Source organism: Vanessa cardui, chromosome 10, assembly GCF_905220365.1.
Source record: "Vanessa cardui chromosome 10, ilVanCard2.1, whole genome shotgun sequence".
NCBI classification, from domain to species: Eukaryota; Metazoa; Arthropoda; class Insecta; order Lepidoptera; family Nymphalidae; genus Vanessa; species Vanessa cardui.
In genome coordinates this window covers 10335495-10362547 of record NC_061132.1, presented here as the reverse complement: position 1 = coordinate 10362547, position 27053 = coordinate 10335495, and the positions used below count along the sequence as shown (strand labels likewise).

The 27053-nt window shown below is 36.6% G+C and overlaps 1 protein-coding gene across 4 annotated transcripts; it reads left to right on the top strand.

Moving 5' to 3' along the window:
- The first annotated feature begins 2140 nt into the window (after positions 1 to 2140).
- Positions 2141 to 26243, top strand: LOC124532737 (protein strawberry notch-like). Of its 4 annotated transcripts, XM_047107783.1 has the most exons (28): positions 2141 to 2305; positions 2979 to 3123; positions 4277 to 4373; positions 4826 to 4930; positions 7189 to 7290; positions 9636 to 9704; positions 11900 to 12057; positions 12848 to 12932; positions 13387 to 13772; positions 14200 to 14361; positions 14807 to 15048; positions 15719 to 15872; positions 16206 to 16340; positions 17860 to 18005; positions 18135 to 18295; positions 18727 to 18918; positions 19054 to 19248; positions 19698 to 19858; positions 20122 to 20312; positions 20412 to 20488; positions 20586 to 20774; positions 21255 to 21427; positions 21548 to 21659; positions 21850 to 21992; positions 22439 to 22635; positions 23169 to 23343; positions 23752 to 23896; positions 24375 to 26243. In XM_047107783.1, the coding sequence occupies exons 2-28, from the start codon at positions 3121 to 3123 to the stop codon at positions 24479 to 24481; spliced, it is 4062 nt and encodes a 1353-aa protein (XP_046963739.1). In that variant the 5' UTR covers positions 2141 to 2305; positions 2979 to 3120; the 3' UTR covers positions 24482 to 26243. The 4 variants fall into 4 exon arrangements, with proteins under 4 accessions (XP_046963739.1, XP_046963740.1, XP_046963738.1 ...); XM_047107784.1 differs by lacking the exon at positions 2979 to 3123 and having other exon boundaries at positions 12854 to 12932; XM_047107782.1 differs by lacking the exon at positions 2979 to 3123.
- The last annotated feature ends 810 nt before the right edge of the window (positions 26244 to 27053 follow it).

Below are 27053 nucleotides of genomic sequence, written 5' to 3'. Positions count from 1 at the left end.
TGAACTCCGGAGCCTTTAAGAGTAGAGTGAACAGGTTTTTTTGGATGAGCGTGTACCACCTTCGTCTTCATCTACACTTTCCATCAGGTGAGATGGAAGACATACGCCTATTCCATATAAATATGTAAAAAAAAAGATCATTGCCCCAACACCTGTTACGGTTGCGTCTCCTGAAAGGAGTTTTTCGAGGCTCAAAATTTTTAATACATATTTAAGAAATTCAATGACACAAGATCGACTTCCATCTCTTGCTATATCTCTTCCTGTCAATCGAAAATGACGTAGCTCATTCGTTAGATTATTGTGCTCTAATTAAAGATTTTAGTCTTAGTGAAAGCCGCAAACATTCATTTTAATATTTATCAGTGGCTAACATCTTTGTATTTGTTAATTTTGTAAATCTCTCGATGTAAGTAAAATATTTTAAAACTCAACATTTATTTATTATTACAACTTTAGCATTTCTTACCAAACAAAACGATTACCTATCAAACAACCAGACCAACTTTCGCATCACATAGGTGGGTACTTTTTCGTAGGCCAAAGGGCCTCGCAAAGACCTATCGCCCTGAGCCTCGCAATGGGTAAGGCCGCCGCTGATAATACTACCACTAAATTCTTCATAAAAATACTTTTTGTATGTGCACCCTGCGCGCGAGTCCAATCTAATAAAAGAGTCGATGTTTATTTATTAAAAAAAAATGAAATTTATTTTGATGACCATTTCTAGACCCAACCTACACTAAGAACAGTTTTAAGCGTTGACATGCGGCGATTTCTGTCTTCTGTGTAGAGCACTTTATGCCTTTAATTTTAATTTCATTTTAAATCGCTCTATCCTATTCCTAACAAATAAAATTAATTACTTTCTTATTCGTCTTAGGCTTACGTTACACTACTTTTTACAAAATTGATGAAGTGCAAAAACCCATGCCTGCCTCCATGTTTTAGGATTTAACCAATAATAATATATATATAATCTTGGGAGATCTCTGCATTATTTTCGCGTACCAATAGATCTTAAGTGAGCCGGTGTAACTGCAGGCACAAGGGACGTAACAACTTAGTTCCCAAGGTTGATGGCACATTGACGATGTAAGTGAAGAGGGATCTTATGAGAGCCCTAGAAACGAGGCTGGGTCCTAGTGTGCGCCGATTCATAGCAGTATTATGGGAGGGAGCCGTTGAGGAGCTGAAGCTGAAAAGTGATGAAAATATTCGTCTTTGTATCTATGAATTGTTTTTGTACTAATTGCAGTCGAAATACTTGGACCTGGAAGTCAAAGCACATGAACTATTATTTATAGTATAACCCAGTTTTTTTTCCTCCATTGACCGACTTTTGGTTAATTTTTACACCAGAGGATCGAAATTGTGATATAACGTGACTACTGCTGCATTTTTTGCCCCATTCCATACGATCATAATCTGTATAGCAGCTATTTTTAATTTAAATTTCTATTGTTATATAGTTCAGACCATAATATAAATAATTCTAATATGTAAATAGAAATTAAAATTTGTTTTATAAAAAAATAATATAAAATTAACACAAGTTAATATTATAATTAATAAACATATATTTATTAATAACAATGACGCTTTACTTACTCTTTCTTAAGCTTTATTTTCCTAAACAGAGAATGATCGAGAGAAACGTATTTTCATACGAATTTAAAGCATTATATGAATCTTAAATGAAAAATAAGCATATAGTTTCTTTAGAGTCAACTCTCAAATGATTTAATTTTTTCTTTATTTATTCTTCATTCATCAAAATTTATAAAAAAAAAACTTTTTATTTTTAAAACCATGAGTCGTCAATCGATGCTTGGGCATGCGCAGAAAGCAAGACTACTGCTGAAAATCGGATTCTCGTAAATGCATATATTTTTTATAATAAATCTAGAAACCGTCAGATTTTAAATAAAGTAATTTTCAAAATTTAAACATCAATTTCTTAATTAAATTGATGATCTAATTGGTTATAATAAGTTATTAACTTTTATCTGAGTCAATTTTAACATTTTCAATTTATTTGTTTAAACAAAATATAGTCCTACGAGTTATAGTATCCGATTGTAGAGCAGTATATTTTTCTTTCTCTTTTGAACATATATATTTTTTAATATGGCGGAAGCATTGACCGCCGTCAGGTCGTCTGGTTTTTATCAAGTGCAAAATAAGTAGTTTTTGCATTTTTCATTCTGTGCGTGATGTTAATGTGAAGATTATTAAAAGTTTTTACCTACCTATTACTTAATAGCTAATACTTACAAAGAAAAAAGTAATTCAAACAAAAATGGTAATGATAGTTTTTTGTTTTGATACTTTTTACGAACTTAACAATGTTCAAATTTTTATTTTTCGTTTATTTTGTAGTCTTTTAATAAGACATAAGCTGTGAAATTAATACCTTATAAGAACAGTAATCAGTTAAACTAAAAAAAAACGCCTTTTTAGGGATTTTTTTCTTTGTTTTTAACTTTTCTAACCAAAAAAAGTGTCATGAGGTGATGGCAGGCTCACATGGGAAAATACTTTTTTGATTTTATTCAAATGTCGGTAAGACTATGGGCGTCTAAGCATTTAATTATGCAAGTTGGGTGTGGCTGTATTGATTTTCTTGGAAGGTTCTAGGTCTAGTACTAGAATACGTCCTAATAACTGCACTTTATCTATGCACACCACATTTGTCTTAAGCATTACGAACGTATTTTTACATTGTTTTCTTTTTTATTTTGGCTCTTACTGTCAATGTTTCTTACTATTTAGGATATCAACTGTAAAATTTACGATAGACGGTAAAAATAAAATGACATAGACCAGTACTGAGAAACCAAGTACTTGGAAACATGAACGAAAACAGTGTTTAGTTGAATATTGTGTTTTTTAAATCATTAAATCAGCAATAAAAAAGCATTATAAAACTGTGTTATCAGTTATATAAGTTGAATGTAAACTTGTATGCTTGCCAGGTGAAGAAACATTGAAATTGAAAACCCTTATGTGCCAAAACATTGATTTTTAGTAGTGCAATCTTAGTGTATGTTGTAAGTGTTTATTTAACAGTGAAATTGTGTTTTATGGCTTGTTAGATTGTTGGAACATTACAATAATATGGTTAGTTAAAGTATTTTTTCTATAACATTAGAAAATTGTTAGGTATTTAACATAATGTTTATTAAATATTTGATGATATATTATAATAATTATTGTAATTTTTCATATTTCTGAAATTTAAGTTAATAATGTTTTTGTTTGGATTCTTGTTTTTGGGTTTTCCAGTAAGGAAACAATAATTAGTCACCATCATTATAAACACAACTGTTTGTTATTGAAAAACAAAAATAAATTAATGAGATATAACATCAACTGTACCATTTGCAAAATATTATTATTCTTTGAATTATTATATTGTGATCAAAATTGATTTTAATTAAATATCTATTTATATAGAAATTTGTATTTTGATTTATATGATCAAACACTATTACATATAGGTTTTAAAAGCTATTCTATTTATTTTTATTGTATTACATCTTTATATAGAATTTAAACTTTCAATTTTTTTTGAAACAATGATTGCATTTCCAACAAGCAAATATCCATTACAAAATATGACTAAAAAATTAAAAAAAAAGGAATCTTATTTTTTAATAATAAATGGGAATTCATAGAGGTATACAGAGCATATGACATGTGGTCATTCATGCCCATATATGCTGTATTATATTAAACATTTGAATATAATATAAATACCATTTATTTTTTTCATATAACATATATCTCTTCTCATGTGTTTTTTAGTTATGGTATTGAAGGCTAAACTGAAATGTTAGTTATAAGTTTTTTGCTTATCAATTTTTTATGTCAGCAGCTAAAGCATTACTTACATATTAGTCTATTTTCAATATGAAAATAATAGTTGGAGTAGCATACATTTTTCTTATCATGAATACAATCTTATTTGATAAAAGTATAATTTTAGAATAGAAAGAAAATTTCTCCTATCTCAAATTTGCTTAAAAGTGGAAAGATTAGGATTAGGGTATTTTATTGTGATTGGTTTCGTTAACATTTTAGCCGTCAGTGTGATAATCTTTGTTAAGTTCCAAATAGTATATTCTGAAATTTTGTTTATGAGATAAGAAGATTTGTAAGCCTGAAAGTGTAATTTCACATACCGAATAAGCCTGAAATTCGACAGTGTTAAAGCATTTGCCTATGTTCTTTGTTCCCATTCGAATTATAATTATTTCGTTTTTATTTTCAGTCAAAACGTAAAGCATTTGGTGATAACTCACCCGCTGCATCAGATGATGATTCAGATTTTGATGACGATGAAGATCCAGATAACTTGGAAGTGCCAGGTAATATATTTTTGAATAATTATTTATCTGTTTCCTTATTACCAATTGTTAAATGAGGTTTTAATTGTATTTATTTGGTGAGGCGGCACCATCATTATATTGTACCTCTAAGCTGCAATATTTATTATACTATAAAATGGATTATTTGACAATTACTTATAAAGCCCTCATATATAAAGGTAAACAGGAGGGCAGAATTAGTGGAATATAGTTATAAGAAAATAATATACATTCCATGTGACTTAACCACTTAACATTATTTACTTACCACTTATAATTATTTACCAATCTCAGGCAATGCATAATCGTTTTTTTAATCAGAGTAGTGGTCTTGATATTAATATGTTCATGTAATGTAAGAAAATGTTTAAAACTATTTACTAACAATCTAATAATCTATATTAAGTCATTATTTTTAAGAGCATAATATTATCGGACGTGTTTTAATTTAGGCGGGGGGAAGACGTTGGCTGCGGCGGCACGATTTGGCGACAAAACTAAGATCCCCCAGACCTCAGCGCCGGTCACGGTTAAAGCCACCACCAACCCGTTGGCGGGTAAGTTATTTTAATTTATATGTTAAATGTCTATCGATAAATTGTAATCTACTGAAAAATATTGCTTTACAACGCGATGTTAACAATTTTACATCGATGTTGTTCTCAATGTTTTCGTTGTAATTATTGATTATAGTAAAGAATATTTTAAATTAACATGGTTATTTTTATTATTAAAGTTATTAATTTCGGGATATTCACGGTGTAGCTCGATATTTCGACATATACGAATGTCTTGTTCAAACGAGACTCAGTGAGTCAGTCTATCGAATAAAAAAAAAAAGCATCGCAAATATCCCGAAATTAATGACTTTAATTATAGTAAAGAATATTTCCGGTAGGTAAACATACACGATCGAGAAAACTGTGTTTATTGTATACACAATAATTTTCCTTAATTAAATTTACTTAATCCATGTTTATTTGAAAGCTGAAATATTTAATATACATTAAAATCATAAGTATTCATATAATATACGGATATATAGAATAAAATATCAATATTATACATTAAATGTAAAAAGTAATTGATGAGTAAAATATTTTATTGAATGTTTGTCTTTATATTAGCTTTTTGAGCGTAACTCTCTGCTTTAAACAACACTGAAATTCATTGAGTATAATGGAAACGGCTAATTATTGAAAGAATTAACGAGATTTCGACAGTGTGACAAAATGTTTTTTTTTTTTATTGTGAATTTTTATTAAGTATGGAAAGGAAAAACACAAAATATAAGTGTACACGAACAAAAGGAAGTCTTAATAAATAAGAAAACCAGATTGAAACCTATAAAACGTAAAGTCGGACCGAAGTATTTGTAGACGAAGGGAGGAACCACCCCCTCGTCCCACTTACCTTACCTTAACTTTGCACTGCAGTACTAATTTGTGTTATACAGATACACGATGCGGCTCGAATCGGGAATTGGAATATATTATTTGCTGATCAATAACCTATGTATATATGTAGAGATCTCACTGAGATGGTTTTGTAAGATTCTGATAAATAGGTCGATTGGTTCGTTCGTGATTTTTAGTAAGCCGTAAGTTGAAAATCGAATGCCGAATGAAAACTACTATAATATCAAGAATGATTTTGTTGGCTTCTTTTTTTTTTAATTTCTTTTAATCAATAACAGCTTAATAAAACGCCTGTTTCTGCCAAAAAAGGTTTTATTCTCGTGGTAAAAATGTAAACGTTAATTAGACAATACTATCCGTAGGCAAAACGAATCGTATATGAATGTAGTGACCGGGACTTTAAATCAGTAATCAGTATATCAGATGATTAAAAACAATTAGCACGGATAAATTCTACTAAAACATGGTAGAAACTGTATCCTATGGGATATTTGTAGTGAAGCAGACTGACACCCACGTATTTAAATATATAAAAGATTGGTTTTCATTTAGCTACTGGTATAACCTCTCGTACAGATTAATGTATCGTGTTGCTCTTTCGTGTTAAGGATAAAAGTTCCCGCCATTCTAATGGCAGATGTACTTATCAATCTAACCTCTGCGTTCTCTTTACTCGTGACAAATTAGGTCCAATATTACAACGTTGAAACCATACTATTTAGTTCTCAGCATGCCTATGGTAACAGCTCAGGGACTTAGTCTGTTCCAAGATAGTTAAATTCATATCTGTATTACGATGTAGTCTGGTATACTTGTTCTTGCGGTTTCATTCTGCTTTTTGATGGTAGGATTTTGTGCCAGGTGGTCTGATTACTCTTTCTAAACAGAACTATGTCTTGTGTTCCGGCTTGAACGGTGAGTGAGCCAGTGTAATTACCGGCGCACTTATTAATTCCCAAGGCTGGTGTTGCGTTGGCGATATAATGAATGGTTAATGTTTCTAGTGCCGTCAATATTATACTTCAAATTGGATAAAGAAATCAATTATATGGGTTCTAACGATAAAATCTACATTTTGATCACCAAATTGATAGTTACTATATGTTTAAACGAATCTTAAATGACTATGGAAAAATGCTCTCGAAGTATTCGACTTGCGTATATTTTGAAGTAATTATTTAAGCTTTTTTGACACCTCGTTTACTCATACGTTTGAACATCAAAATTATATAAGTATAGATATTAATATAGGCAAGAACAATGTGTTATGTGAGCAGGATTCGCCATGAATTGTTGCTAAACCGTTGAGCATCAATCCATGGCGAATTCTGGGTACCTTTGTATCATCATTATTATCAAGTGAAACCAAGTGTTAATTTTTTTAATTTTTATTTCAGCTCCTTCTGGCTTAGCATTCGGCCAGATGTCAAATGTAAAGCCGATCAAAATATCCGCCAGTTCACTCACGAAGCCCATCAATTTGGGCTTAGGCAGAGGAGGTAAGAATATTTGTACTAATTGCTATAAAAAAGCTTTGTGGATGTAATGTTTAATGATGTTACATGTACTTTAATAATGATTTTTCGGTTTTTATATACATAGCTTCCCCTCCGTATAAGGAGGGGGCAGGGGGGGAGGGTAGGGGTGTTCGGATATCATCAGAGTGTGAAGCAGTCATGCCAAAGCAGCCTGTTTGTTAATTCAGGGTAATTCAAATCCGTCGAACCGTCTTTGCTTGATTAAGTAACTGAGATCAAAACAAACAAAATTCATCATTTATAATATTAGTTGAATATACTTTTAGCTGATCAGATTCGACAAATCATTGAAATAAAGCGAATCTCAAACTGCGTCAGGCAATGTCATTTAAATTAAGCGTTTTATAGCGACATATTGCTTTGTAATTTCTAAATAAAAACAATAAAATATGAAGACTTCTTAGAAATGACGTAATTCCAAAAAATAAATACTGGTGGAGAATAATATACTGATGTCGGCTACACCATATGTCTATTTTTGGCCTATATTTTTATTCAAGATACCGGTATAGTACGACACAACTTAGATGTAGCATTGGCAAAATTCGTAAAACCGATCACATCACACCGAATTAAGTACGCTAGCCTAAATTATCAACATTTATTTCTCATGTGAATATGATCTTTACACAAACGCAAGAACTTGTAATATCATATGACCTAATATATTCGTCAATTTGGCACATCGATTTATATGCAGTTGTTTCCTCGGGTTGAACTGACGCGAGAATCTATAGCGATGAATAGCGTCGAATGGCGCGATAAGGAGCTATTTCTATTGGTCGTGTAAATCGACAGTAATCGGTTTCATATTTATTTCATTGCATTTTCCGATGCTACATCTAATTTGTGTCATACTGTACCTGAATGTCAGATTTCATCAGTGTCAGCTCAATCAGACATAGTAACAACAAAGTTTTTCCACATTTCAATATTAATATAGATTGTTGTAAACAGTTATGTCTACAGAGGTCGTATTAATATCCTGTAAATTAATAAAACATTGTTTTAAAACAAGGATACTAATAATATACATTTTGATCAATTTACTTTATTTATCAAACGTTATAGCTTTATTACATTTATTTCAATTTCATTTAGACTAAACGTGATTCCAGCCAGTGCTTCAAAATTGTCTTTAAAAAAAACAACACGTACTTGACCCAGCAGTCAACCATGACTTTACATTTCTCTCTGAACAAGACTTAAAGGACTTTATATCTAATTTGCTCTAAATATACATCTTTATATTTATATAAGTCTTCTGTACGTGTGGTCTGGATTCCTACTTAATAGCTATATATCTTATCATCACTCGTACATATATATAGTTAACTACGAATACTGTTACGGGGGAATTATCGCGGACCACCATAGTGGGAAACGCGACAGTTATTTTTTTTTTATTTACTATATATGCAGGTAGACCTCTCTTAAGTCAGAGTGCGACTGATGATAGTTAAATTTGGGCCATGAGGCGCCCCAGAAAGTCTTGAAACTATTTTTTGTTGGGAGATCACCAGAACATTGTTTACATTCGGGTGTTTAACCCAGATATAAAAAGCAGACTAGCTTATTTGTGGTAAAGGTGACTCGAAATGTGTTTTTTTTAAGCTTACCCGTTACAATAAGAGCTTATAAAATTGCTTTAAATATATAAACTCTTTTAACTTGTCTCATTTTACTCGGCTTATGAAAAACCTTTTTTTTTTTTATTTGTAGAAAAAAGATATCTCTTTCCCAACACGGGCTACGTGAATCATTGCAGATTCAGCTGTTTTTTGTTTCTTTCCATTTGAACGGATCAACGACATCCAACTGGTTAATTATGAACATCTCCGCAAATGAAATTATGTTTTGTTTGTTGATGTTGACATTTTTTTACCCTATGACATAAATCTTAGAAGCTCAATGGGCAGTTCTCAAATGAGTAAAGTGAATAAATCCAGGTGTAATAAATTTCTCACATTATAAAATTTAAAGCATATATTATATATCGACAATTATTTTGCCGCAAAAAATATAAGGTAATCTTAGATAGGGAGGAGAAAGCAAGCGGGCCCATGACTTGCCCAGCTTCAAATACAAAAAGAAAACAACTTATTTATAGGAAATATTTTGATAAGGGTTAGTGATAATATGATCTCTAATGTTAGAGCAAAAAAACAGATTTGTTGAATTTACAAATCTTCGATGGTGTATATACGAGTTACCGAGTGAACGCCTAAGCATGTTACTTAGGAACTTATCAGCGCTATTGGTAGCGATACATATAATAGGGATACTTAATGGTGGCTTGTCGGTAGTGGCGGCGCCGGTGGCGTCGTTCGCGGCGGGCACCTCCGCCTACAACGCCGCCTCGCTACTCGCTCAGAGTGAGTAACTGTGTACTAACTCGTAGCTGCCTCCTGGCGGTGGCGTCGCGAACTAAAATGCACTTAGGAGAGACTATGAAATACCATAGCTTTTGTTTAATTATATTACATTATACATATACAGAGGTTTTTTGTTACCTTACTCAAACAAACCAAAAATCGAAGTACAGATTAAATAAATATTATATAAAATAGTTGATTAGTCTTATGAACATATATCGTGTAAAAAAATATTTGTGACGCCATCGTCATTGAAGCTCTTTTGTTTAGTTCACTAGTCGAGTGCATTTTCATTATTTAATATAAGCGTGAAATTAGATATATTAAGCTGCTATATCGGAAAGTCTTATTTACACCCTTATAAATATAATTGTGTATAATGTACATAGTATTGGCACTCACTATTCTAAAAGTGTATTTAGTATTCACTATGGTAAGAATTATATGCCAGCTTAATAGAAAGATAGATAATTAGATAGAAGCATAGCATTAGCGGTCGCAGGAGGAGAAAAGGTATCGTTAAATTTTTTTTATAGACTATATATCATGGGATTTACTCCACCTTTTTTAAAAATTTTTTAATCTATTAGATATTGTTTCGTGCTATAACTTTTTAACGGTTTTATTTTTCATTCAGTTATGACTGTACCACTATTTGTCTTATTTTGGCAACTCCTTCGTAATTTACCGGTGAACTTATAAATGATAACCGTAATCATTATGACTAAAATTCACTTGGATACCCTTTACTTGTTTCATTTACTTCTGAAACAACCAACTTAATAATGTAGAATAACTAGATGATACTAAGTTAAAGTATTGAATGGCATCCTTGAAATTCTATTATAATGTTACATAAAATCACCATTTTAATTCGTAGCAATACATTAAATGTTCCGTTATCTTTTCTCCTCTGCTTTAATTAGAATGACGTATATATAGAACTATATATTTTAATTCGATCTGTCGTAGTTAGGCTTGTTTAGTAAATTGTATCTGTATATGAATGTGAAGTTGTATATATAATTATTTAATAATTTTATAGGCGTGCATGTGCTGTCGATATTTAGGTAGCGATACGATGATTGTGTATCTAATACTAAAATAAATTTTGTATCAACTGACGTGTGCCTCACTTTATTTTTATCTCTACCCATTAATTCAATTTCGGTTTTGTGTGTATTTCTCCTTAACTCGTAACTCTTGCCTTGGCGTCATCTACGTTACTACTTAGCACTTTTCTTATAATAAGACATTCATACGTATTCATATTAAGCCCCTTACCATCAGCTCTCGCCTGTAATCTATGATTCAATTTTGACTATTCTGCAGTCGAGTTTGTTTCTTATACAGTTGGACGAGGTTTGGTTAAACTTTAAAAATATTGTACCAAAAATCTTTGATAATTAAAGAAATTTTGGTATAATTTATTTTTTTTGCTATGAAGCTTATGTTTGATATGTAGTGATACAAACTGTATCATTAAACATTTCGTATGTTATGCTCCTTCAAATCTGAAGTATTAAAGTACAGGTGAAAGGTCCCAGTAAGAGATCACACTTCAATGACCTTACCTTGATATCGAGATGTCCCAAAATGTGGACTATAATTTATACGAGGATTTAGATAAACTTGTCGTGGATTATAATCCTGTTTATCACCTCTGACTTTTTTATGTTTTTTGTGATAAAATAAAACGTCGTAAAGACACCCACGCCTTATTTTTCTGCCGCATGTGTATCTAGGAATCAGCCTTCTCCTTAAATTGCAAATTGAGAAGAATCTTATAATTAGTAGTGACACATTTTTATACTGATACCTTACCTTACCTTTATAGAGTTTTGTCTTTATTTTTTTTAATACCTCGACTAGCATGTTGTTTTAGTTATTTCTATCATGTATCTTTAGTCTCGCTTGCACCGTTTTTGCATTAAGGATTTTTTATTGCACTTTGTTAACAATTTATAATCTTATTAATATTTTTAGTTAAGTTATTTAAGAAATTGGATTTTTTATTATACTATTTTGTAATTTAGTCTTGTAAGTAGTTAAAAACTTAGTATGTTTACATATTTTTTACAAGTGCTAAAATAGAATTGTATTAAAAATATTTTTGTTGTAATTTTTTCCACCTTAAATCTTTTACCAAATTGTTAAGATACAAGTGAGTTTTATTAGATTTTATTTTTCCATAGTGGAGATGGTCGGCGTGCAAGGAATGAACTCATATCTACTGCAGAACCTGAATCAGATCCTGGCGTCAGGGATGGGAGGGCCACTCGCTGGAATGCTCGGCCAGTTTGCCCAGCTGCCAAACTGGGGACAGATGAAAGGAATGTGGCCAACTGATAAGGTATGTTGCTATTCCACAACAGCTGCTAGCTTGTTTAATTTTATTTTTAATTAATGCAGCAGTGATTAGGTAGTCAGTTTAGAAACACAGAATGTCACAACAACCTTGTTGGTCTAGTAGGCGAGCTTATATTACTTAAATGTGTCAGAGTTCTGAAATAAAAAGAACGAATTTTGTGCTGGGAGTGTAGTGGTGGTGTTTATTGGTTCCGTACCTGATCTCTTTGGGTCGTGTTAGATTGCTGTCTTTTAATTGAATATTTTTTTTTATGGAATAGGATGGCGGACGAGCTTATGGGCCACCTGATGGTAAGTTGTCACCATCACCCATAGACAATGACGCTGAAAGAAATATTGACTATTCCTTACATCGTCAAGGCGCCACCAACCTTGGGAACTAAGATGCTATGTCCCTTGTGCCTGTAGTTACACTGGCTCACTCACCCTTCAAACCGAAACACAACAATACTGCGTACTGTTGCTTATATCCGATGAGTGGGTGGTACCTACCAAGGCGGGCTTGCACAAAGCTCTACCACCAAGCAATAGACTTAAGATTATATTCGCGTTCTGATTTGAAATAAAACAAACTTGTGTTATTGGGAATTCTTTGTGATCGGTAATCGTGGCCGAATTTCAATCAAACGCACCAGAAGCAATACTCGAATAAACACGATTGTATTTTATTCAATCTGTCAATTTTAATTTAGTCTTTTTTTCCAAAACATATACAAAATTTGTATGGGTTAAAAGTAAATATTTATTGTATATTAAATAAAAACAATTATAAGACACAGATGCCGGGAGAAGAGGAGGAAGTGGACGACGAAGAAATGGGCGTCGCCGAGACGTACGCGGACTACATGCCCACAAAACGTTCGTTGATCCCTCATTGTATAACATATAGCTTAGTAATTAATGTCATCACTTCTAGATTCCACCTGTGATGTAATTTCCCCGACATTGTCAGGCATTGGCACGAAATATTATAATTTGTGTTTTAATTTCGTACTTTAAAAAAATTAATATAAATTGATAAATTAACTAAATTAAAAAATATATACAATTTTGGTTAATTTGATCTTTTCAATCGAGATAAAACGTTGTCTTAAATTTTCGCGATTATTACACATTTTAATAAAACTAGTTATCACGGATTTTAATCGCGTATATTAATTATTTTGGACATCCCGACGTTTCGAGCACTTTACAGCGTTCGTGGTCACGGTTAGACCCGTAAACACGAACGCTGTAAAGTGCGATTAAAATCCGTAATAACTAGTTTTATTTAAACGAGATAAAACGATGACGAACGATATTGGGCTGACAGTGAAGCTGGGCCGGAAGCACCCCGACCCGGTGGTGGAGACGGCGTCGCTGTCGTCCGTGGAGCCGGTGGACGTGACGTACAGCGTGAGCCTGCCCGACGACACGGTGCGCAACGGGCTGCTGTCGGCGCTGCAGCTCGAGGCCGTGGTGTACGCGTCGCAGGCGCACGAGCACCTGCTGCCCGACGGCACGCGCGCCGGCTTCCTCGTGGGCGACGGCGCCGGCGTGGGCAAGGGCCGCACCATCGCCGGCATCATCTTCGAGAACTACCTCAGGGGCCGCAAGCGCGCCGTCTGGGTGTCCGTCTCCAACGACCTCAAGTACGACGCCGAGCGCGACCTGCGCGACGTCGGCGCCGCCAAGATCGACGTGCACTCGCTCAACAAGGTGACCACACCACCCCCCCCCCCCACACACACACACGCACACGCACACGCACGCGCGTCACTGCTCTCTGACTCGGTAACCACGCCCCCCCCACACACACACGCACACACACACGCACGCGCGTCACTGCTCTCTGACTCGGTAACCACGCCCCCCCCCCCACACACACACACGCACACACACGCGCGTCACTGCTCTCTGACTCGGTCACCACGCCCCCCCCCACACACACACGCGCACACACACACGCACGCGCGTCACTGCTCTCTGACTCGGTAACCACGCCCCCCCCCACACACACACACACGCACACGCACACACACGCGCGTCACTGCTCTCTGACTCGGTAACCACGCCCCCCCCCACACGCACACACGCACACGCACGCGCGTCATCGCTCGCATCTGACTCGCCGACTTGTTTCCAGTTCAAGTACGCCAAGATATCGTCGGCGATAAACGGAAACGTGAAGAAGGGTGTGGTGTTCAGTACGTACTCCGCGCTCATCGGGGAGACGCAGGCCAACACCAAGTACCGCACGCGGCTCAAGCAGCTGCTGCAGTGGTGCGGGGAGGACTTTGACGGAGTCGTATCCTTTTAGCATAATCATTAACGATGCGTTAACTATTGTCTCGTAACTGTGTAAATGTTTAGGCGTTGAAGACAATTTGTGAGTCGTAGGAACCAATCCTCGACCGGAATCACATCGTCTCATTTACAGATGTTCTTTTTTACAAATATGAATTTTTTTTATAAGTTAATTGAAACAAACTTATATTAAGTATTTTGCTTCAACTTATTAGTTATAAAATGAGATTACGTTTAATAAGTAGTAAAGCTATAAATATTATTATTTATCGACCTTATCTTCAGGCATAAATTTCATTATATCCCAACTAGTCTTATGTCATTTTTTAGCAAATACTTCATAACTATGTAGATCAATGTTGACATTTCGAATGAATATGCTGTTCACTTTTTCGAGAAAATCGTTCTCAGCATAATATCGTTTCGTTGTCCTTGACTCGTGCCAGATCGTTTTTGATGAATGTCACAAAGCGAAGAACCTTTGTCCCGTCGGTTCCGGCAAAGCCACGAAGACCGGTCTCACGGCCTTGGAGCTCCAGAACAAGTTACCGAAGGCCCGCGTGGTGTACGCGTCGGCCACGGGCGCCTCCGAACCCCGCAACATGGCCTACATGGTGCGTCTCGGGATATGGGGGGAGGGGACCCCGTTCCCGACTTTCATGGATTTCATCAACGCCGTTGAGAAGCGGTGAGATTTTATGTTATTATATTTATGTTATATTTTATTTATGTTTTCATTTGATAATGAAAACATTTATCATATTCATATATAGACATTTTACTGCCAATATCAGAATAATTAATTATAAGTGGGCGTATATTCAAAGTATTGTTCACAAATTCAACAAAGTTTAAATTAAGCAAATCAATTACACATATAATTTCACAGTAGTTATAAATATCGTTACGTTAAAATATCACATACACAAACACACTTAGAACACTGAGTTTATTACAAAATAATACAGAAACTATTGGAAAATTAGCAATTCGTCGCATACGTGGTGCGCGGGAAATCTTAAATGTAACTGCATTCAAGATGGCTGCCTTGCTACCAGCGCCGCGACGCTTCACTAGAGCGCCGTTCGACTTCCATTGACACTCTTTTCCAGCCAGTACGAAAAACAAGATGGCGCACCATGTGCCGTCACATATATAAATTATCGGTTTTCGATCGATTGGAATACGATCGAAACAGTCTGTTTTTATGGTTTCTTTTTACTTTGGTTTTTAAAGGTTCTTTGAGATTTGATCAATTAGGTCTTATTGACTGATTCAAAGTTGTAATTTCAGATATTACGTCGTATGTATTGAAAGAAATAAAAATGATTACTGAGTTGCAAAAATTTGTTGTACAGGGGTGTAGGTGCGATGGAGATAGTCGCCATGGACATGAAGCTGCGAGGCATGTACATCGCGAGGCAGCTTTCCTTCCACGGAGTGACATTCAAGATAGAGGAAGTACCGCTGTCCGACTCGTTCAGAGAAGTTTACGACAAAGCCGTGGCGTTGGTAAGTTCAAGGAAGAAAAGTCAAGATATTATATAAAATATGAGTACTAGGATGGAGAAGTTGAATTGACGACCTCCATGGTCGAGTGGTGTGTACACCGGTTTTCATGGGTACGCCAGTCTGAGGTCCCGGGTTCGATTCCCGGCCGAGTCGATGTAGATTACCATTAGTTTTCTATGTTGTCTTGGGTCTGGGTGTTTGTGGTACCGTCGTTTCTTCTGATTTCCATAACACAAGTGCTTCAGCTACTTACATTGGGATCAGAGTAATGTATGTGATGTTGTCTCATATTTATTTATTTATTTAATAACATTGGGTTTAATCGTTTGACAGTGGGTCGAGGCGATGCAGCGGTTTACGGAGGCTGCCGAACTGATCGACGCTGAGCCCCGCATGAAGAAGACTATGTGGGGCCAGTTCTGGTCCGCGCACCAGAGGTTTTTCAAGTACCTCTGCATCGCTGCGAAGGTACGCACAGAAGCCGTTCGTTCAGAGAGCAGTACTCGCGGAACTGGATTAAACAAACTGATAGATTTATGTAGAAAAAAGCAAACAAAATGTAACGATGTCAAAGGATTTTATTATCGTACTGACTTATTCTAGACCATTCTATACTCCAGCCACATTCGATCTGGAATTTTAGTAAACAAACCATGTGTCATCGTAATTAGGGTTGATACACTCTTAATAAAAAATAATTATTATTATAATTACAACTATATTCATTATAACACAATTTCCTGTTTAAACACAAAAAATTTAATTTAATACAGAATCCAAAAATTTTATTTAGCCGGTCATACATAATTTATATGAAAATTAGCTAAAAATAAAATTTTAAAAATTTTTAATTACCACTATGATATTACTACAAAACTAACAACCCTTTATTTTAATACTGACGTAAAGAAATCGCAGGTTTGTAACATTTGGAGTGTTTTTTAAGCAATTGGCAGATTTAGGAAGGTATATAATAGCGATACAGGCTCTTCGTAATTGGTGGTGTATATTTTTAGTCGTATTATAATGGTAGTATAACCACAACAGGTTAAGAATGTTACATTACACACAACGTTTCATTACACATAGATTAAAAAAAAGACATCTTGTTTTGGCTAGCATAAATATAGCACTAAAATCACTGTTTCAAATTAATCTTAATGAGTCCTGTCGTTTGGGAGGCGATAGATAAAGTTAATAAAGCGAATTTTATAACTACTAGGTAATTTCTGATACCATTTTAAAATTGGAGGTATTATTTTTGAGATCTACATTATTCCAGATAATCATAAGTATTATAATTATAACCAAGAATGCGCTTAGTCCTTTGTCTTAAATATTTTATTATTAATCATCAAATTTAATTTTTATTAACATCAAAAATAATTGTTGTACATATTTCTAAAAATGTTTTAAGCATCTGCCTGACGTTGGTTGCTAAGCAACGTTTTGTTATTAAACATTCCACATCGAATTTGGCTGGAGTATAGTTTACAAGTAAACTAGTTTGACACACAAACGAAAAAGGAACAAAAATCTATATAGCCAGTAAAACATTATTAAAGACCTATTTATTCATAAGTCATTTTGTAAGACCTTATGACATCGTGGCAGGCGAGCATTCTACCACTGTTGAGCAGAGATGGCCCAGTGGTTAGAACGCGTGCATCTTAACCGATGATCGCGGGTTCAAACCCAGGCAAGCACCGCTGATTCATGTGCTTAATTTGTCTTTATAATTCATCTCGTGCTCAGCGGTGAAGGAAAACATCGTGAGGTAACCTGCATGTGACAAATTTCATACAAATTCTGCCACATGTGTATTCCACCAAACCGCATTGGAACAGCGTGGTGGAATATGTTCCAAACCTTCTCCTTAAAGGGAGAGGAGGCCTTTAGCCCAGCAGGGGGAATTTACAGGCTGTTACTTTTTTTTTTTTTTTATGACATCGTTTATATCAGATCTAATACAAACAATACGTCGCAGGTGAACCAAGCGGTGGTGACGGCGCGCGAGGCGGTGAAGTGCGGCAAGTGCGTCGTCATCGGCCTGCAGAGCACGGGCGAGGCGCGCACGCTCGACCAGCTCGAGCGCGACGACGGCGAGCTCAGCGACTTTGTCTCCACCGCCAAGTGAGTCGCCTTCCGTGTGAAGCTAATCGACTAATGATATCAAAGATTTTACCAGCTCTTTGAGCCGAGCTTAATGCCTGCGGGTAGTCGATACTATGATACATGACAGCATCCTCTTTTAAATTCCAGGGGTGTGTTTCAAACGCTAGTAGAAAAGCATTTTCCGGCCCCGGACAGGGAGAGGATCAACCGTCTCTTGGGACTGGAGGCCAAGGGAAAACCAGCGGCGCCCGTGCCCACGTTCAACGGAAAGAACGGCATCGACGATGCCAATTCGTCCAAGAGAAAATGTAAGTCATTCATCAATTTTGATAATTTGTGTACATTTATAAGTCGAGATGGCCCAGTGGTTAGAACGCGTGCATCTTAACCGATGATTGCGGGTTCAAACCCAGGCAAGCACCGCTGATTCATGTGCTTAATTTGTCTTTATAATTCATCTCGTGCACAACGGTAAAGGAAAACATCGTGAGGAAACCTGCATGTGACAAATTTCATAGAAATTCTGCCACATGTGTATTCCACCAACCCGCATTGGAACAGCGTGGTGGAATATGTTCCAAACCTTCTCCTCAAAGGGAGGCCTTTAGCCCAGCAGTGGGAATTTACAGGCTGTTGTTGTTGTTGTTGTGTACATTTAGAAAATGTTGCGGAAATCTATTTCGTCTTGGTTTTTGATACACTTTTGTTCACGTGTGTATAAGCAATAATTGTGTGTCAGTGACGGCGCGACAGCAGGCCAACGCGGCGAAGCGCCCGCGCGCCGGCTCGTCCGACGACGAGTTTATGCGCTCGGACGACGAGGTAGAGGCCGAGGCGGAGGCCGAGCCCGACTCCGACGAGGAGCGGCGGGCCTCGGACTCGGACCTCAGTGACTTCAACCCCTTCCGCGCCGGTAGCGACAGTGATGACGGTGGGTGGCCCGATTTCTCGTTAATTATAGAAACAAGTTTAAAATTATGCATAATGTGAGCTAGGGACTAATTAGAATTTATATATGTCTTTCAAATCGTATATTTATATAAGTTGCTACATATTTAAATCACAGAACCGTGGTTGGGTCGCAAGAAGAAAGCCGCGAAAAAGAAAAAATCACGAGTAAAGAAGAAGGCAGCGAGCACGCAGGACAAGATCGAGACCATGTTCGAGCGCAAGTGTCAGCCCGCCGCGCCGCGCGCCGCGCCCGGAGCGCCGCCCGCCACGCCCGCCGGAACGCCCGTCGGCACCAACGGACTCTATCTGGGTGAGACACTACACTTGACAACCAAGTGACCGAAGCGACTCTGAATTATATATTTATAAAGCTTACTTAGATAATTAAAAGTAATGAAGTATATTCTTAATCGTAATAATCTGTCGGTGGTCAGGGCCGACGCGCACGCAGGCAACCAAGTGACCGAAGCGACTCTGAATTATATATTTATAAAGCTTACTTAGATAATATAGTTAAATATAGTTAAATTATAGCTGTTTCACTTGCATTCTGTGCTTTCTGTTTTTGTTTTTATTTTTAATATAATATGTCATTTATTTGTATTAATTTTAAGTGGAAACTTGATTGATTTATGTTTTTCTTATATTTGTTTTTTTACTATTAAGTGTAATTATAATTGTTTGTTTCCCAAAAAAAAAAAAAAATAAATTAAAAGTAATGAAGTATATTCTTATTCGTAATAATCTGTCGGTGTTCAGGGCCGACGCGCACGCAGGCGCCGGCGCGCTCCGCCATCGAGCGCGCGTGCAGCATGAAGGAGCAGCTGCTGCTGGCCATCGAGCGCCTCGGCCGCCGCCTGCCGCCCAACACGCTCGACCAGCTCGTCGACGAGCTCGGCGGCACCGACAACGTCGCTGAGGTATGCGGGGACACTAATCCATACATTTATTTCATGTATTTACAGCGTGGTGATTTTCTTTATATATGACTGTTAAACCACCCTACCAAATAAAAGATAAAAAGGGACCTAAATAAGGTGTTATGCTTGCCAAATGTGTCGTTCCTTGCTTGAATGTATTCGAACGGATTCATATTTGATTACAGTAGCCTTTAAATAGCCGGTACAAAATCAGGATTGATATCTTGTTAAATAAAAACTCAAATATGCTGCATCTATTTTAGATGACAGGTCGCAAAGGTCGCGTGGTTCAAACGGAAGATGGTCAAATCTTATACGAGAGTCGGTCAGAGGCAGATGTCCCTCTTGAAACCCTGAACCTCACGGAGAAGCAAAGGTTTATGGATGGTGAGAAAGATGTGGCGATCATATCCGAAGCGGCGTCCAGTGGTATCTCGTTGCAGAGTGATCGAAGGTATGTCCCCATTATTTTTTCTCTTTAAAAGTGCTTTTTTCTGTTCTTGAAACATAGTAATGTAGGAATTTTATTAAAACTATTATGTCATTTTCGAAGAGCGAGAAATCAAAGGCGGAGAGTTCACATAACTTTGGAGCTACCTTGGTCCGCAGACAGAGCCATACAACAGTTTGGTAAGTACAGAAATAAATTCACTACTACATGAAGAACAAATACAGTTTTCTTACGTTTGCTTGTTTTATGGTTTGTAATGTTAATAATCTATTGCAGGTCGTACGCACCGGTCTAACCAGGTGAATGCTCCCGAGTACATATTCTTGATCTCGGACCTGGCGGGAGAAAGGCGGTTCGCATCAACGGTGGCGAAGCGCCTCGAGTCGCTGGGAGCCTTGACACACGGAGACCGTCGCGCCACTGAAATGCGAGATCTCAGCCAGTTCAACATCGACAACAAATACGGTACCCGGTTTTTTAACTTTGCCGTTTAGTAAATTCAAATCGTTTGTAAAAAATACATTGGTAGAAAAAGCATATTATTCAATACAAGATTTTATAGATGATAAAAAAGCGTGGAGCTAACATCCGTTGACTTCCACGCAGGATATAATTATAATTGTATTTAACTAACATGACTTTGTATTTTTTAATGTTAAAAAAGAGTAACTACTGAGTTCCTTGCCGGTTCTTCTCGGTATAATCTACTTTCCGAACCGGTGGTAGCTTCACTTGGTTGTAAAATGACGATTCAAATGTGCTTGTAAAAGCCTACTTGAATAAAGTTTATTTTGATTTGATTGGATTTGATTTGACTGTGTTTACAGATACACACATAAGAGACACAAGTTTTAATTAATTTACTCTTTAGAATATACCATTAATATACTCTTTGGAAGGACTCTATGATTATGACATACTAATCAGTCGTGTACTTTCTCGCAGGTCGTACGGCGCTGGAGGCGGTGATGAAAGCAATAATGAAGTACGAGACGCCGCTGGTACCGCCGCCCCGCGACTACTCCGGGGACTTCTTCCAAGACGTGGCGTCCGCGCTCGTCGGCGTCGGACTCATCGTTAACACGGAGAACGCGCCCGGAGTGCTCTCCTTGGATAAGGTGAGCGCAGCAAACAGCTCTAAAAACATCTCTTAGGAATAGATCCCAGTTTTCAACAGACATCTGACAATAAATATTCCATAATTAAATTTCTGATCACATATTTTTTTATGATTTCAGGATTACAACAATATGTCCAAGTTCCTAAACAGAATACTCGGCATGCCTGTAGACCTTCAAAATAGACTTTTCAAATACTTTACGGACACACTCACCGCTGTCATGGAGCAAGGTGAGTTCTCTTAGTTATATCATGCGGTTATCGATCATTAACGCTCGTGCTTGCTCAAGTGTTTTCGAATATCGACTATTTGAATACGTCGTACTGAATGTCAGCTTGCGTATATTGTTTTATATTATTCTAAGCTTATTATTAAATTGATAAACAAAAAAACATATAAACATCCTCTGCATGTTATTAGCAAAGCGCAGCGGACGCTTCGACCTCGGCATCCTCGACCTGGGCGGCGCCGGCGACAGCGTGCGGCGCGTGCGCTGCGTGCGCTTCCTGCGCCGCCACGCCACGGGGCAGGCGCCCGTCGAGCTGCACACCGTGCACTCCGAGGTAACATGTTACAAGAGATACTAGTCACCCATGGTACGGCTTTGGGCAAGCCCGCCTCCATTGGTACCACCCGCTCCTTATCAATCGTTGGTTTTGATTATTCGCTATTATTACACATTGAAATAAAACTAGTTTTAACGGATTTAAATCGCGTATATTAATTATTTTTATCATCCCGTCGTTTCGAGCACTTTACAGCGTTCGTGGTACTACCCGTAGTCTACCTGTGACCACGTGATCCGTTAAAACTAGTTTTATTTCAATGGTTTTAATAAGTGAACCCATGTAACCTTTCTCATAAGTGATCTTCCTCTAGTACATTAAACGAGCCGGTCCCAATATCAGGCTCCCAGAGGATAATGATCGTTAAATTCAAAGGACATTATTCCTGTGATCGATTGAGCGGTTGGTTACATGAGTTAACATCCGTTTGTTTAATCGCGCAGCGGGGCATGGAGTGGTCGGAGGCGCTGGACAAGTGGTCGCAGACGGAAGCGCTGGGCGAGGCGACGGAGGGCGACGGCTTCTACGTGTCGGCGGCGGCGCGCGGCGGCAAGCTGTCGGCCGTGCTGTGCCTGGCGCAGCGCGCGCGCCGCGAGCGCGAGCGGGAGCGCGCCAAGGAGCGCATGTTCCAGGTCTACAGGTGTGGAAGCCACGTTCTTTCTTCAGAGCTTGCTTTGAAGTGACTAACGATATAGCCGAGGGCACACTCTCGAATGTAATCGAGTAGATGGGGATATGTGTTCCTTTATTTTTAACTTTGCCGTTTAGTAAATTCAAATCGTTTGTTAAAAATACATTGGTAGAAAAAGCATACTATTCGATACAAGATTTTGTAGATGATAAAAAAGCGTGGAGTTAATACCTGTTGACTTCCAAGCAGGATACATTAATTGAAATAATTGTATTTAATTAACATGACGTTGTATTTTTTAAATGTTAAAAAAGAGTAACTACTGAGTTTCTTGCCGGTTCTTCTCGGTAGAATCTACTTTCCGAACCGGTGGTAGCTTCACTTAATTGTAAAATGACGATTCAAAAGTGCTTATAAAAGCCTACTTGAATAAAGTTTATTTTGATTTTGATTTTTGATTTTGATTCACAGAACCTCGTATTTTTGTCGTGTTCATATTTCCTTGCCTCAAGTGAAATAAAGAGTTTTGACTTCCGTTGTAGGCCGAACACGGGACTGCAGCTGAAGCTCGAATCGCTGGCCGAGATCGAGAAGAAATATCGTCGTGCGAACTTGACAGAGGCGGAGACGGCGTGGCGTGCGCAGCACTCTGCCTCGCTGCGTGTGTGTGCGCATGCGTACTGGCGCAACGCGTGCAGGAACGCAGACCACTGCGAGGTAAACTTGAAAAATAAGTCGTCACAGAAGAAATATTCCCTTAAATTTCTATTGTGTTATATGCTTATGCACTTTGCAATGTTACGTATATTATAAGTAATAAGCATATTATAAACCATTTAGTAATAAAACATTAGCTGCTCCTTAGCCAACACTTATTTAATACCAATCATTTTTTCTTATAGTTTATTAAATGTATTTAAAAATACTATAATCAAAATGTAGAAAGATAGATGCAAAGCCTGATTAATTAGTGACGGAAAAGTAAATATTATTAATCATTCCATATACCTCTAATAGGTTTACAATTATCGTAGCTGTAACATTAGAGTCCCTTATGCTCATAATTACACAAAGAATACCAAGTAAGATTTAGTGTCTCGTATTGAATACTAACTGTTGCCGTAGGTGGGCCTGCGTGTGCGCACGTACCACGTGCTGGCGGGCTCGGTGCTGGCGGTGTGGGCGCGCGTGGAGGCGGCGCTGGCGGCGCGCTCGGCCGCCAAGATGCAGGTCGTGCGCATTAAGACTGACGATGGACTGAAGATCGTTGGTAAGTACCAAACACTCATACGAGGCCTGGTTGTTATTATGAAGTTAAATATTAAACAGCTTAAAGTAACAGCCTGTAAATTCCCACTGCTGGGCTAAAGGCCTCCTCTCCCTTTTTAAGGGGAAGGTTTGGAACGTATTCCACCACGCTGTTCCAATGCGGGTTGGTGGAATACACATGTGGCAGAATTTCTATGAAATTTGTCACATGCAGGTTTCCTCAAGATGTTTTCCTTCACCGCTGAGCACGAGATGAATTATAAAGACAAATTAAGCACATGAATCAGCGGTGCTTGCCTGGGTTTGAACCCGCGATCATCGGTTAAGATGCACGCGTTCTAACCACTGGGCCATCTCTTAATAAAAGGTAAAGTAACAAGTACTTCTATTATTTATTTTCTATTACAAGTCATTGTTTAGTTTCTATATTATATTTATATAATAGGTAATATAATTAAACGAATATTTTATATTTACAGGTACGCTTATTCCAAAGAATTGCGTAGAGACGTTAAAAGAAACGCTCTCATCGGATGCAGTTTCTGTCACCGAGCAGACTTTCGAGCAACCCGACGCGCTGAAGTGAACCCGACAGCGCTCGACTCCAAGTCTAAACTAAGAAAGCGTGACGCGACCCCTACAGTTCCTCTATCTTTTTATTTTATGCCGGCGCCACACAGATCAAACATTCGTTTAAATACACATTTGGTCTGGACTGGCAACAAAAGCAGAAGAAGTATATGGGAGCCTTTGCAAGTATTGAAAAATACCTGACAGTGTGTGACTTCTTTAGAGGGTGATGTGTCGTCAGGGGTACAGACGGTGCGTGGTAGGCTATTGCATTAAACCTTGCCAAAAATGTGAATGGATTTTAATATTCGGTGTGGAGAGGCCTCAAACGTCTTAGACGATTAATATAGGGCCTCGAATGTAGTCAATTACGAGCGATACGACGTGGTACGACTGATTTTTCTCATAGTTTCTCTTTTCTGATTGCTTTATTTTATCCAATAATTATACGTAATAGTTAGATGTGCATATTAAGAAAGTTATGCTTCTAATGTACCGGCTTTAGATTCTCTACAGGGTATAAGACTGTTCTCTTTGTTTTTGCCTGTATAATTAAATTTTATTTGAAACGTGCTTTCTTAATTTGCTCGAGTAAATCAATTTCAATTTATGTTCTAAGATTTTAGATGTATCTAGATTGCAGGTCTTCTGTGAGATTGTGATAGTTGGGAGTGAGTAATGGAATGAATAATGGTTCCTTAGTAATGCGAAACGTATGCATACGTGCGTACAACGATTTTAGTATATATTTTATTTATGACATGGTACCAATGGCTCCAAGATTTTCGATTTCAACTTCGCCTAATATTATTTATTAGTAGGGTTGTTGTATACGAAGAATAAAATATTGTTTTGTACAAATGTAGTGTTATAATTTATATCAATGTCGTAATGTATTAGGTTTTATTCGAATAATTATTTATCTATCAGTTAGTTATTGAACTCGATGTGAGTATATCGATATCTTCAAAATTATTTTAACCTTAAAAGTTACAATAATTCTCAAATAATTGTGAAACAAATCATATTATTACAATATTATTGACTTACTGTTTTGTCTGACTCTGCATTGTCTTTTGGTATTGAAGTAAAGGGCGCGACGGCTGAGAGTAATCGCTCTTTATAACGATTTATGCTAACGATAAAAGTAAAGATTAAAATAACTTCAAAGATTTACGTTTTATTCAATAATAGTATTACTACTTGCATTAAATTAAGAAACGTTTTCGATAAGAAATAGAATAATAATACACCTACACGTATTTTCGTCGATATAATTATAATCGTGCAATTTATGAGTTAGATGTGATGTTTATTCACTAAAAACTATTTACGAATTATTCGGACCTAGTCTATTTACTCGAAAATTATATGATTGATTTATATACATTTTATTTTAATTTTAAAACAGGCCTTCATAAATGTATTACATTGCGATTATTTTGACTGGATTTTTATCATAAAAAATATAGCCACTCATATTTTTTTATTTGACTTCATTAGACATTTGTGAAATCCTGATTTAAACTTACTGTAAAAAAAAAAATTCAGTCGTTATATAAGTGTCAGTGTGAGCAGTCTTTATAGAATAGAACTGAAGACAAATTATAGTTTTAACGTATTACTAAGCTAATTTCTCGCAAATTTAGATTGTTTCATGTAATAATGATACACATTATTTTAGTGCAGGATGTAACAACATGTCAAAGATTGTACACCCGTGTTGAACCCATCTTACTTGTTTGTGTAAAAAGACAAATATATGTATATAATTATAATGTTTTCTTTTTAATTATTAAAAATATCCTTTTTGTAACATATTTACAAAAAACTCTCAAACAAGAACATGGTTATTTTATTGAATATTTTAAAAAAAATTTTGTAACTTGATGTCTGAAAAAATCCACAACAGCGCGATTTTTAAGAGAACTTCTACCTCGCAATACCACTTTGTGGAAACAGCTACCACTGGTTTTTCCGAATAGATACTACTTGGGAACCTTCAAGAAAAGAGCGTACTCCTTCCTTAATATTGTATACGATCCTGTAATTGCAATATAAAAGGTTAATATATTCTTACTGCCTAAAAGGAACGATCGCCTGTCGCAGAGACTTGGGATTATTTTTGGCGCGAACATTGGTTTCTCTGATTTCTTAGTCATACAAAATATCCCATTTTAGTTGGGTTTTTATTACCATAATTACAATTTACGCTATAACTGTTAAAATAAATGATTACTTACCTGACTCATGATCAGGAGCAGTTTAAGTGCACGAAACAGGGAATAGAGTGGCAAAAGGAACTAGTGTTACACATTATTTTGTTTCGTTTATTTTGTGGCAAACGCTCGAAAACGAAGAACGTAAAAAATTGACTGGATAATTCGAAAATTATGTTTTTGGAGTTTTACCAAAGTCAGCATCGAATAATTTTACAATCCAAAACTTGAATTTGTATTAGTTAATATCAAAAGTTATTAGTATATAATTGAACTAAAAAAATTACAGTTGAATGGAGTACCTCCTTTTTTAGAGTCGGTTAAAAATGACCTGAGGTAAAGTTTTTAACTGTAGTATTTCTGAATAAT

What these genes read in the sequence shown, in the direction of transcription:
- LOC124532737 (XM_047107782.1), top strand. An exon ending in CACCACCAACCCGTTGGCGG is followed by an intron (nt 4,931 to 7,188) that starts GTAAGTTATTTT and finishes TTTTTATTTCAG; the next exon opens with CTCCTTCTGGCTTAGCATTC. An exon ending in GCACCGACAACGTCGCTGAG is followed by an intron (nt 19,859 to 20,121) that starts GTATGCGGGGAC and finishes CATCTATTTTAG; the next exon opens with ATGACAGGTCGCAAAGGTCG.